At 40.5% G+C, this 13,161-nt stretch overlaps 1 protein-coding gene across 19 annotated transcripts in view; it reads left to right on the top strand.

Annotated features, from left to right (window-relative positions):
- The first annotated feature begins 4,127 nt into the window (after window positions 1-4,127).
- LOC119495526 (NACHT, LRR and PYD domains-containing protein 12-like) overlaps window positions 4,128-13,161 on the top strand; it is a 52,961-nt gene continuing 43,927 nt past the window's right edge. For 7 of the 19 annotated variants that reach the window (XM_037782113.1, XM_037782111.1, XM_037782123.1 and 4 more), the window contains exons 1-2: window positions 4,128-4,606; window positions 4,968-5,072. In XM_037782113.1, coding sequence (XP_037638041.1) covers window positions 4,356-4,606; window positions 4,968-5,072 — 356 coding nt within the window. In that variant the 5' untranslated portion in view covers window positions 4,128-4,355. Of the gene's footprint in view, window positions 4,607-4,967; window positions 5,073-5,756; window positions 5,836-5,995; window positions 6,225-6,378; window positions 8,183-8,279; window positions 8,454-8,843; window positions 9,018-13,161 lie in introns of all 19 variants that reach the window. The other 12 variants (XM_037782109.1, XM_037782116.1, XM_037782105.1 and 9 more) reach the window with 6 other exon arrangements.

The raw sequence follows: 13,161 nt of genomic DNA, 5'->3' as shown, positions 1-13,161 counted from the left end.
GATCTGTAAAATAATTTCCTTGAAATAACAGTTCCATTTAATAATCTATTTATCGTTTGTTTATTTATTTATTTTGTATTGTTTGTTTGTTGGGAAATTATATTTGTTAGTTAGAATATATCTGCATATATAACAAAACGTAAAACATATTACATTAAGGTTTTTTTAAGGACTGTGCTGGTGAGATTAAATAGACATGAAAGTAAATAATCATAAAACACATTAACATAACATAGAGAAGAAAATATTAATAAATAAATAAATAAATAAATATATTTAGGCCTACTGACAATAAAATAAACATGACAGACAATAGAAAATATGCTCTCATATACGGTATGTTGCCTCTTTTATGACATACTGTGCACTCACTAAACTACTCCATAGGTAGCAATTCATTGGAATTAATTAACAAGAAATGTAAAACTGTGTTTATTGTCCCTGTAATTAATACTAAATATCTGCAGATATTATTCTATAAATGCACAATAAACACACATAGTGTTTCAGTTCTGGTTTGTTAGTCTGATACTAACAGACATAACACTGGTACAATGTGCAATTGTATCTTTATTTTAAGTAAATATTAAGGTTGTATTTGCAAGCAGCAGACTAAAGTCATGAACGGTTTATTTTTGCTTTAATTTTTATAATTTTTAAGGGTAGATTGTTTTTCAAGCAAAAACGTTTTTAGGCTGTTTTATTTTGAATAAAATATAAACATCTCTTCCGGTCTTTACTGTGTTACTATGGCGACTAGACGATGCGCTGACTGCAGTGTGGAGTTCAGCTGCTGGAGGGTGCTGCTGCCTGCAAATACAGACAGATAATATTTACTCACAATAAAGATCATTTAATCAGCATTCACACTACTGAGGCAGCACTTAATATTTTTTATTTCCAAACTTTATTAAGTAATATTACAATACAAATAACAGTACAGGGAGTATTAGATAAAAACACAATGAAATTAAATTAAAAAGAAGTAAAAAGATACAGAAGTTAAGAGAGAAGAAAAGAAGACGTATACAGCTTAAAAGTGAATAAACAATAAATCATCTGACAATGTTGTACATAATGTTTAGATATCTTTGAAGCTTTTTGGTTTTTAAGAAACTTTACAGACAATATAAAACAAGTATTTGTTGGGAAGAAAAAGAAGAAATCTGTCCTTGTGAGTATGATGTTTGACCAGAAGACACAACAACTTAATCAAGTTATCAACTTGATTGTTGTTAGACTCTACAATCAAAAATAAGACGGTACTTTCTTATGAGTGTCCCAGATGAATGACGAACTGTGAGTCCAAATGTTCCTAGACTGAGTAGAGACATCAAATACATGAGAATAGGACTCAGACGGAACATAATCTAAACTTGGGAACGGATTTATTTCACAGATATGAAATTCTTTAACTTTATTGAAAGTACTTATTTATTTAAATTCAGTCCGAACATTCCTGCTGATGTTATGAAAAATCCCTTTCCAATGATGAACAGAGTTGAGCAACGGATTGTCATAAAACGGGTCATATGATTTCTCACAAAAAGTTATTCCTCATTTTTAAAACAAAACTAACTACTTAGTTATGTTGAGGCAAAAAACGACTTAGTTAGTTTTTGGTAACAAAACTATTGAGTTATGTTGAGGCAACAAAACTACTTAGGTTTAGACAACAAAACAACTTAGTTAGTTTTAGGCAACAAAACTACTTAATAATGTTGAGGCAACAAAACTACTTAGTTAGGTTTAGGCAACAAAACTACTGAGTTATGTTGAGGCAACAAAACTACTTAGTTATGTTGAGGCAACAAAACTACTTAGTTAGGTTTAGGCAACAAAACGACTTAGTTATGTTTAGGCAACACAACTACTTAATTATGTTGAGGCAACAAAACTACTTAGTTAGGTTTATGCAACAAAACTACTTAGTTATGTTGAGGCAACAAAACGACTCAGTTAGGTTTAGGCAACAAAACTACTTAGTTAGATTTAGGCAACAAAACTACTTAGTTAGGTTTAGGCAACAAAACTACTGAGTTATGTTGAGGTAATAAAACCTTCCGGCCTTCATCCTGTCCACAGAAGACATCACATGGACTTGTGTTGTCCTTTACTCAGCACTTTTCACATGTTGTCCTCCGCTAAACCTTACACAGAGAGATTATCTCTCTTATCGAGTCTCTTTCTCTAAATGTGGCGTCATGTCTGAATGAGGCTGTAAGGAACATCAACATAAATCTCCTTTGTCTGAATGACTAAATGGTGTCACTTTATCAAATACATGAAAACAGCAACGTTATGTATTTAATGTTTGAAAGGGGCTTTAAAGACCCAGTCTAACCCCTGTGGTTTAAATGGACCAGAACCACTGATGGTTTTTATCTCTAACAGGTCAACAATATGAAACCTTCCTGCTGGCTTCATTTCCAACCCTGGAGGTGAATTCATGTCTCCTTTTAAATCCAATAACAGTGTTTCAGTCAGTGATGAGGAGCTTTATTTGTTCTCAGGGTTGTTCCAGTGTGACAGAGTCGTAGCAGGATGCTGCTGTGAGTTAAACTTTAACATGAATCATATAAAGTCATATAAACATGCAGCAGTTGATCTTTGAACTGAGTGCTGCAGGTTCAGACTGGTTCATTAAAGTGTTTGAGTGTGACAGCAGCCTGCAGACACAGAGGACCGATGAAGAAGCAGAGGAACAGAACAGAAAACTCTTCTTCTACACAGACCTGGTCCAGACAGCAGAGAGCTGCTGTGTTGAAGTTCATGAGAAGAAACTGAGTAAGTGGAACTTTGATTCATTCCAGTCTCTCATGTTTTATGACAAACAAGCTGCTCTCTGTTGGTTCATGTGTTGACCTCCTGTCTTTGATAATGACTCTACAGCACAATGTTTATCTGACAACAAATACTTGAAACTACAGCTCGCTGTCTTTAAAGTCTACATGTAGAAACAGATTTGATTTCCTGATGAGACACAAATCAAATGAGACTGAAGACTAATGATGAACCCGTCTGTCTGTCTTCATCAGGTGGCTGCAGGTTATCACCAACATGAAAAGGTATCACACTCAACACTTCACATTACATTTGATACTGTTTTACCCTTCAACATATTCATTCTTATAAACTTGCTGTTTACTGTTTATCTGCTCTGTTACTTGAACATTGACTCATAATAAATCTATAAACCTATAAACCTATAAACCTATAAATCTATAAAACAGATACAGACGTTAGATTGTGTTCTGATACTGGATTTCAGTTTGGACTTTGAAACTTCACTTAGTTTATGAAGGCTCATATTTCATGTTTATTGAGACCTCTGTTGTTTAAAGTGCGCTCAGCGATCGACTGATCATTTCTACTCTGTTAATTAATAACTTAATAAACTCAGTGACAATGTGTTATTATGATGAGTCTTTAAAGTAAGAACCCATGTATTCAGAGAGATCTAGGGACAAATTAAGTGGACAAGGGAATAGTTGCAGGTCTGTCTCTCTGCTCTTTCACTTGAATATTGACTCATAATAAATCTATAAAACAGATAAAGTCGTTAGATTTAATTCTGATACTGGATTTCAGTTTGGACTTTGATACTTCACGTATTTTATAAGGGCTCATATTTCATGTTTATTGAGGTGAAGTGTTCATTCATTTTTATTACACGGCTGTGTTGGATACTTGATTCTGATTGGTCAATCACGGTGTTCTGCGGTCTGTAATTTCTTTATAGCAGACCGTTGCTATGGGAGCAGCTCTGATGTCAGACTGGCTGACCGTTTTCGTGTCAAATTATTGATTTCTTAAGTAAGTAGCCGTGTAATAAGCGGGATAATGTTGAGCTAGCGGGTCATTGTTGTGAAAGAATCTCCGTCAGGGCGATGAGAGACCTGTAGGGAATGACCATCTCGCTGTACGTTATCCCTTACATATCATATATATACTGTACATCACATTATGTGTCTGTTATGCTGTCTGAAGCAACAGACTGATCACATGTTGCATAAATTGTTCATACAAATGCTGTTCGGAGCCCTTTAGACACACTCTGAGATGGATCACAGGTCCAACACTTTGACATATGTCATGCTGTATCCATGACGAGTGAAGTTCTCATGTTAACCCTCTGGTCCCAGCAGTGGCTCAGTCTTAACCTGATAACAGTGAGCATTTAAACACATCACAGTGTGACTGAAGTCTGTGGAGGGCTCAGTGTGCAGGTCCAGAGGCTGGAGGTTTGTGTTTCAACAGCAGCTACTGAGCTCCCCCTGGTGGTCAGTGAGGTTTACAGCTGGTCTCAGAGTTTCCGTCAGTCCACTATGATCCTGTGAGATGGAGCACAGTTCATGTCCAGCTGTGATTGTTTCTTTATAACATATAATATATCTCCATGTCACAAAGACTACCCTGAGAATGTTTCTAAATGTGTGAGCTTTAATGAATTGCTTTTGATCAGGATCCATCAGAGTCCAGGCTGTCCTGAACCTGAATCTGAACCTGAATCTGAACCTGGACCCAGCTGTCTGTCCATGAGGAGTGACCGGTCTATGGGTCTTCCTATATTATTCAAAGATGGACGCCACTCTGTTGATCAAAGGTGAGGATTTCAAACTGATAATGAAAACAAAAATGATGATTTCAGATGTAAGGGAACTTAAATATAGGAAAGGACACTCAGTTAAAACTCTGCTTTGAACCCACGTCCATCCTGTTTTTATCCTTAATGGACGGCATTGCTATTCAACCATCATGGTCACCCCAGAGCATCATTTCCTGCACACTGCACCGAATACAGCTTTAAAATATACATTGAATGAAACATTGAATTCATACAAAATGTGACCAAAAATTACCAGGATACAAATATACTGCGTAGAGTTAGGTGTATTAAATCATTGACAGGTTTTGTCTCAGTGTGTTGTGGGTGCAGTGCAGAATTTATCTTGTGTTTCTATCAGCAGGAAGCTGCAAGAACCTGAACCCAGCTGTGTGTCCATCAAGAGTGACTGGTCTATCGATCGTCCTATATTCTTCAAAGATGGACGCCACTCGGTTGATCAAAGGTGAGGATATCAAACTGATAATGAAACCAAATTGTGTTTTTATCAAGCGGCAACCTTCGCTGCTGAAAAATGGAGCCACCAGAAGCTCCTACTGTCAGACTTCTACTGGTGTTAGGAAAAGTCCAGATTTCCCTAGTTGAGGCTCCATGCCAAAAGGATGTTAATTTGACTCTACACACATGTGAGCAAACTATTTATCAAAGTTGTTGATCACAGGTGAGGATCTCAAACTCTTAATGAAACGAAATTATGTGTCTTTATCAGACTCTCAGCTGTGAGATCTCCAGTTTTTAAACCTTACTACTCTGTAGGAAGATGAAGTTCAGACTGGGAGCTGCCCAGTACAACCGGTCTGACACTAAGCAGCTCCACTGGAGCAGCTAGAGGTTCTGGTTGCCTTGCTCTAGGGGACTTCAGCAGTGTACATATGGAGGGGATTGGTGAGAGCTGTAGGGACTAAACCAAACTGACCGGTGAAGAAAACACTGAGCTGAAAGCTCCTTACAGCTTCAGACTGAGCTGTTGATTCTCAGTGGGATCAGCAGGACTAGTAAACCTTTACCACTACAGGGAGTCATCTGATTCACTGCTCACATCCAAAAATCACTTCATGGACCTTTACCTTGTGTTTGTTTCTGTGTGGACAGACATCATATGAGCTAATCCTTCATGATTCCTCCACAGAGTGGACCAGGAGAGCTCAGAGATTCCCAGTGGTCAGTCTGCCCAGCAGCATCAAACACACCTGGACTCCATATTTATGGTCTGTACATGTACAACAACTACTTTTACATCTATTCTGTTCACAATCATCTCCATGCTGCACTTTTTAGACCAGTGGATTGTCAGTCTGTCCAACATGGATCTGATGTTTGGTTCCATGATTTTAGTCTGACTGTCATTCATATAATATTCTGTTCCAGCTGCTGGAGGAGAACATCGTCACTTTTGTGAAGAACGAGCTGAAGAAGATCCAGAAGGTTCTGAGTTCAGATTACCCAGAATGCTTAGAGAGTCAGAGGGAGGATGAGGAGGTGGTGGACGGTGAGGATGAAGAGCAGAGGAGGAGCAGCAGAGAGGCTTTTCTGAAGATCACACTGCACTTCCTGAGGAGAATGAAGCAGGAGGAGCTGGCTGACTGTCTGCAGAGCAGTAAGAGGATTTCTCTAAAGATTTAACATGCTGGATAAATGGGACGTTTACTAATGTCTCAAGAGATGGACCAAAATATATTCATATACTCATTCTTTGAGGAACTGAAATGTTCAAATATTTTCTTATTGATCTTCTTTGTGTGTTGATTCAGGAAGTTATTCTGGAGTTTGTCAGCGTGAACTCAAATCTAACCTGAAGAAGAAGTTCCAGTGTGTGTTTGAGGGGATCGCTAAAGCAGGAAACCCAACCCTTCTGAATCAGATCTACACAGAGCTCTACATCACAGAGGGAGGGACTGCAGAGGTCAATGATGAACATGAGGTCAGACAGATTGAAACAGCATCCAGGAAACCACACAGACCAGAAACAACAATCAGACAAGAAGACATCTTTAAAGCCTCACCTGGAAGAGATGAACCAATCAGAACAGTGATGACAAAGGGAGTGGCTGGCATTGGGAAAACAGTCTTAACACAGAAGTTCACTCTGGACTGGGCTGAAGACAAAGCCAACCAGGACATACAGTTCACATTTCCATTCACTTTCAGAGAGCTGAATGTGCTGAAAGAGAAAAAGTACAGCTTGGTGGAACTTGTTCATCACTTCTTTACTGAAACCAAAGAAGCAGGAATCTGCAGGTTTGAAGAGTTCCAGGTTGTGTTCATCTTTGACGGTCTGGACGAGTGTCGACTTCCTCTGGACTTCCACAACAATGAGATCCTGACTGATGTTACAGAGTCCACCTCAGTGGATGTGCTGCTGACAAACCTCATCAGGGGGAAACTGCTTCCCTCTGCTCGCATCTGGATAACCACACGACCTGCAGCAGCCAATCAGATCCCTCCTGAGTGTGTTGACATGGTGACAGAGGTCAGAGGGTTCACCGACCCACAGAAGGAGGAGTACTTCAGGAAGAGATCCAGAGATGAGGAGCAGGCCGACACAATCATCTCCCACATCAAGACATCACGAAGCCTCCACATCATGTGCCACATCCCGGTCTTCTGCTGGATCACTGCTACAGTCCTGGAGGAGGTGTTGAAGACCAGAAAGAGAGGAGAGCTGCCCAAGACCCTGACTGAGATGTACATCCACTTCCTGGTGGTTCAGTCCAAAGTGAAGAACATCAAGTATGATGGAGGAGCTGAGACAGATCCACACTGGAGTCCAGAGAGCAGGAAGATGATTGAGTCTCTGGGAAAACTGGCTTTTGAGCAGCTGCAGAAAGGCAACCTGATCTTCTATGAATCCGACCTGACAGAGTGTGGCATCAATATCAGAGCAGCCTCAGTGTACTCAGGAGTGTTCACACAGATCTTTAAAGAGGAGAGAGGACTGTACCAGGACAAGGTGTTCTGCTTCGTCCATCTGAGTGTTCAGGAGTTTCTGGCTGCTCTTCATGTCCATCTGACATTCATCAACTCTGGTGTCAATCTGATGGCAGAAGAACAAACAACATCCCAGAAGTCTCAAAGAAGAAAATTCAAATCTGCAGCGACACATCTCTACCAGAGTGCTGTTGACAAGGCCTTACAGAGTCCAAACGGACATCTGGACTTGTTCCTCCGTTTCATCCTGGGTCTTTCATTAGAGAGCAATCAGACGCTCCTACGAGGTCTGCTGACACAGACAGGAAGTAGCTCACAGACCAATCAGGAAACAGTCCAGTACATCAAGAACAAGATTGATGAGGATCTCTCTGCAGAGAAAAGCATCAATCTGTTCCACTGTCTGAATGAACTGAATGTTTATTCTCTAGTGGAGGAGATGCAACAGTCCCTGAGTTCAGGAAGTCTCTCCACAGGTAAACTGTCTCCTGCTCAGTGGTCAGCTCTGGTCTTCATCTTACTGTCATCAGAAAAAGATCTGGACGTGTTTGACCTGAAGAAATACTCTGCTTCAGAGGAGGCTCTTCTGAGGCTGCTGCCAGTGGTCAAAGCCTCCAACAAAGCTCTGTAAGTACAGAGATAGTTGGATTCATATATCATAACTTAAATACTCTTCTGTCTTTTCAACTTATTGCTTGTTTTTTCTTCATTATTGTCTCTTCAGACTGAGTGACTGTAACCTCTCAGAGAGAAGTTGTGAAGCTCTGTCCTCAGTTCTCAGCTCCCAGTCCTCTAGTCTGAGAGAGCTGGACCTGAGTAGCAACAACCTGCAGGATTCAGGAGTGGAGCTGCTGTCTGCTGGACTGGGGAGTCCACACTGTACTCTGGAAACTCTCAGGTCAGGATTCATCAACATGTTCAACTGATGGGCACTTAAATCCTGATTTACATTAATGCATAAACTCCCAACCGGCATAAGATTGTCTCTGCTTATATGATTCAAACCAGTTGAATTTATTAAGATTTAATCTCTGTACATGAAAATGTTTTATATTCTTTTTCTCACTCTGTTGGGACTTGAAACATTAGAGAGGAATCAGAGTGCTACCAGTAATGTTGTCCTATTGTTCATTGGCATTAGTGGGTGTTTGGTTGTGACTAGAGAAAGATCAGTAAAAATATTAGTGTAACCTCGCTGTAGCCGACAGTATCACAGTACTACAGTAACCTCCAGCCCTCACAGTACCCTCAGATTATGTGATATGCGTGTTGTTTTGTGTGTTTGCAGGCTGTCAGGCTGCCTGATCACAGAGGAAGGCTGTGCTTTTTTGGCCTCAGCTCTGAGCTCCAACCCTTCCCATCTGAGAGAGCTGGACCTGAGCTACAATCACCCAGGAGCCTCAGGAAGGAAGCTGCTGTCTGCTGGACTGGAGGATCTACACTGGAGACTGGAAACTCTCAGGTATGAAGAAGCCTGTTGCAGCCACAGAAACTCAGTCTGATAGAGGAGGTAGAGCTGGAAACTTTTTCTCTGTCACACTGTCAGCCTAGCTCATGTGACCCCGACACACAAAGCTGACCTCAAACAACCAGAGCTGATAAACACTGACTCGTCAAACTGTTTGTGTCCCACATCAGACCATCAATACAGACAGAAGAAGTCAAGGAACAGTAGCCTGGATGTGTCAAAACAGGGAGGGAAGGTGATGAAATGCTGTTTTTCTGGAGCGTTGTCTAGTTTCAACATTAGAAAATAGGATAGTTGTGTATCCTGATACATTGTCAGGTATCATGGTGGGCTGATATGCATCAACATTGTCACGCTGCAGGTTTGTGGGCTCATATCAAACAATAGTTGGATGTTTTGATGCTCGTCATCTGCCACCAGTGTGTGTTGCCCTTTAGTCCAGAAATTGTTGTTAAAACAAAGAAACAGAAAAAGACCATTTTTATGTAACAATGAATCTGTTTAAGCGTTCTTGATAAATTATCACAATAGTAATGTTTTGCTGTTTTAAAGGAGTTTATCTTCACCAGGTTTTGGTTTGTTTTGCACTGAGAGCGAGTTCCATGGCTGATAAGAGTCAACTTGTTGCAGGACTTGCCACAGAAACTACAGGTGACAGTCAGCCAAAGACGCTCAATGAATAACCAACAACTGATTATGGACATAGTGTGTCAGAGCTCAAAAAGGTTTACTTAGCACTGGACCAACATTATAGGGGGACATAGGAAGTGCTCTGTGGCTGCACACGGACCTTACCTGTAATATCTTTACCTTTAGATTACAGATAATAAAAACCAGTTTTGACTGTTGCTAGGAGACGGGATGTGAACAGTGTCAAAGTCAGACACAATGAAAACATGAACGTTTTGTCTCACTGCGTTTACTGCTGCAAAGTATTTACTGCACGTTGGATGTAATGATGAAATGAAACTGAGAGCGTCTGTCTCCACGGTAAATCATCTGTTGAGTGTTTTATGGTTATTTATTTGTGCTTCAGAACGTAACCGCTGTGAAACAATCAGAAAATAACTTTTTATTCTCTCATTCACAGCACCGCCATGGTGTCTGTCTCTTCTACCACTCGCCCTCTCAGCTCGCTCACACGTTCTCTCTCTCTTTTTTGTCTCTGTCTTCTTTAAAATGAGTCAGGAAGCCGACAGCAGATTCTAACCTTACTTTTAATGTTAACTTTTTGGGGGGTTAAAAAGACCCTCAGACCCTGGTCCCTGGTCCCTGGTCCCTGCGGTTGAAACGCAATGAGTTCCTAAAAAGGTTCCTAGTACCGGGGGAAAGTTGCTGCGGTGGAAAAGGGGCTTTCTATTATATATCAGGTGACACAAACAAAAAGACTCCTGATGAATCATCATGTTGCTCTGTAACTGCTGGATGTGGAAGCAGCTGGTTGATATCATGTTAGACACAACTACTTTATAAGCTGATAATATGTCAGATGTTGTGTTTACAGCTTGTTTTCACTGAACCACAAGTGGACAAAGATACCAGTTGATGCAGGTTTAAACATTTGATTTACTGACTGACTGGTTGAGGAAACTGAGTCTGAAATGTATGATGATTGTCAATATAATACTGATAATAATATATCATGAATAAGTGAACATAATGAGCTGTAGTCATTGGCCAATCAGAAGAAGCTCCACTGAACTAAAAGAATAGTAGCTGACTAATAATAAGCGCTCCATGTGAACATGTGAGTCCATTTGTGTAGAATAACAAAGGTGTGGCTGTATTCAAAACCGCCTACTACATACTAGTAATGTGTCGGCTGCAAACGAGCCGGCTTAAAGAGACCTTTTTTTTTTTTGTAAATTAATTCAAGGCAGAATGATAGGATGATATTCTCCGTGCCACGGGCACTCCATGCACTGACTGTGACTGAATGTTGTGTTAATGACTTCTGTGAGACCAATCACGTGATGACAGACAAGGATCATACCATCAAGCAGGGAGGGTATAGGGTGCGCGGCGCGCTGACGGTCTACAGGTACAGAGCAGGAGGGAGAGGAGAAGAGAAAGAGAGAGAGGAGTGCGGTGCACGAATAGCAGACAAGATGAGTGACAGTCAGAAACGAAGCAGCATGTAAAATTATGGTATTCTGGAAATTACAAGGTTTAGTATAATTATATTGAATAATTTAAGTGATATATGTGCACACATACTAATCATAGGTCAAAACAGCGCTAAATTTTGCTGAATTATAAAAGGCAGAATTGGTAAAATGAAGAGCCGTTTGGGAGCCGAAAGAGCCGGATCTTCTTGGTGAGCTGACCAAATGATCTAGCTCACTAAAAAGAGCCGGAATTCCCATCACTACTACATACTACTGAGGAACGCAGTATGCAGTATACAGTACATACTGCATACTGCGTTCCTCAGTAGTATGTAGTATGTGACGGTTAAAGCGATGTATTTTGCTGTATGCTAGACGAGGCTTTAGCCTTTAAACCAGCTCTTAAAGTACTGGACAAAAAAACAAACTCGTACCACTATTGCAATATTATCAAAAAATTCAACTTTGATTTTGTTGTTTATGTTGTTTGTTTACTTTATAAGATACTGCAGGTTTTAACTATTTATTCTAACAGCTCAGAGTGAAGTCAGACAAACAGGATCATCAAGGAGGGGAGACGGGAAATATAAAATATTGAACCACAAAATTTACGTTACTCAAACTGTTTTTTCAGTTACAGCAACTAAACAGAGGACTGATCTCCCTCCCTGATATTAGAGTAATGTTAAAAAGGGTCATGTTGCCCTGTCAGAGGCTGCTGTTTCCATCTCCTCTTCCCTCTCCTCTTCCCTCGCCACTGTGCTGCTCTGTGGCCGGCTCTCCAGTGAGCTACGCCCGTGGGCGATTGTGGAGCTTATCAACTCCAAAAAGGCAGATAAACACAGGTTCCTGTTAATTTATAATGGACATCCGTGTTGTTATATTTAAACAAACAATCCGTCAACAAGGAAATAAAAGCCTCTTGTCTACGAGACCAGTCTCTAGAGAGCTCCAGCCAGCTCATAGCAGGTTCTCTGAGCGTGACCCGGCTGGCTGGCAGCGACTCCAGCAGGCGCTAGCTAGCTGTCACGGCATTTTGTACGGTGAACAAATGTTCGATTCGCCATCTAACTTCGTAAAACTGCCAATATTAAAAAATCTACACAGTTGATTTCTCACCTCAAAAACTTTTTAGAAGTGAATTTAGTGATGAAATAGCTCCGAAAAATAAAAAAAAAACGAGCCATTTTTTACTTCTGTTGTCGTAACTGTAGCGGTCCAGCGCTTTGCATTGTGGGATACAGTAGGCAAGATAGACTGATCCGATGCATACTGGAGATTTTTTCCAAATCAGTACGACATCTGGGTACTTTTGGCATACTGGAGATTTTGCTTTTGTTCGCATACTGCATACTACACACTACATACTACATTTTGGCCAAATCAGTACGTACTACCCATATAGTATGCGGTTTAGAATACAGCGTGTGTATCAAGCTCCCAGGGAGTGCGCCGGTCGTCGATCCCGACTTTCGTAGTGGCCAAACGGCGGTACTGCAACTTCTGTGTCAGTCACGTGATGCACTGGGCCCAAAAATACTTTTTCCCATAGACTTACATAGGGAAAGAGACGTCTGTAACTCAGCGGATCATTTTTTTTAGGTAAATCAACTCCCCAGTATGAATACCTTAATAGCCCTTATTTAAAAAAATAAATGTTTAAGTTGTAAAATGAACTAATAGCTGAATCCAGAGTTATTTTCCTCAGCATAATGAACGTGCATCAAACACACGAGACTGCGTCGCCCTGCGCGCTCATGTGACATATCTGGGTTCTGCCTGCCAGATTCCTGCTAGCTGTACGCGGCTGTAATAATGGATATATTGGCAGTAATTCATCACTTTTATTGTCTTATAATACACCTATGGGCTGTATGCTGTAAAGCCTGTGCTGTGAATGTATTCATGTATTCCGTTAATATAACATACGTTAATTAACATCTCCGTACCCAAACAACTGTGTAGTAACTAGTAGGTAGTAGAGTAGCACAACAAATGGATTTAACATATCTGTAGGCTATTATTATTAT

Source organism: Sebastes umbrosus, chromosome 10 (genome assembly GCF_015220745.1).
Source record: "Sebastes umbrosus isolate fSebUmb1 chromosome 10, fSebUmb1.pri, whole genome shotgun sequence".
NCBI lineage: Eukaryota > Metazoa > Chordata > Actinopteri > Perciformes > Sebastidae > Sebastes > Sebastes umbrosus.
This window is presented reverse-complemented; position numbering and strand designations above follow the sequence as displayed.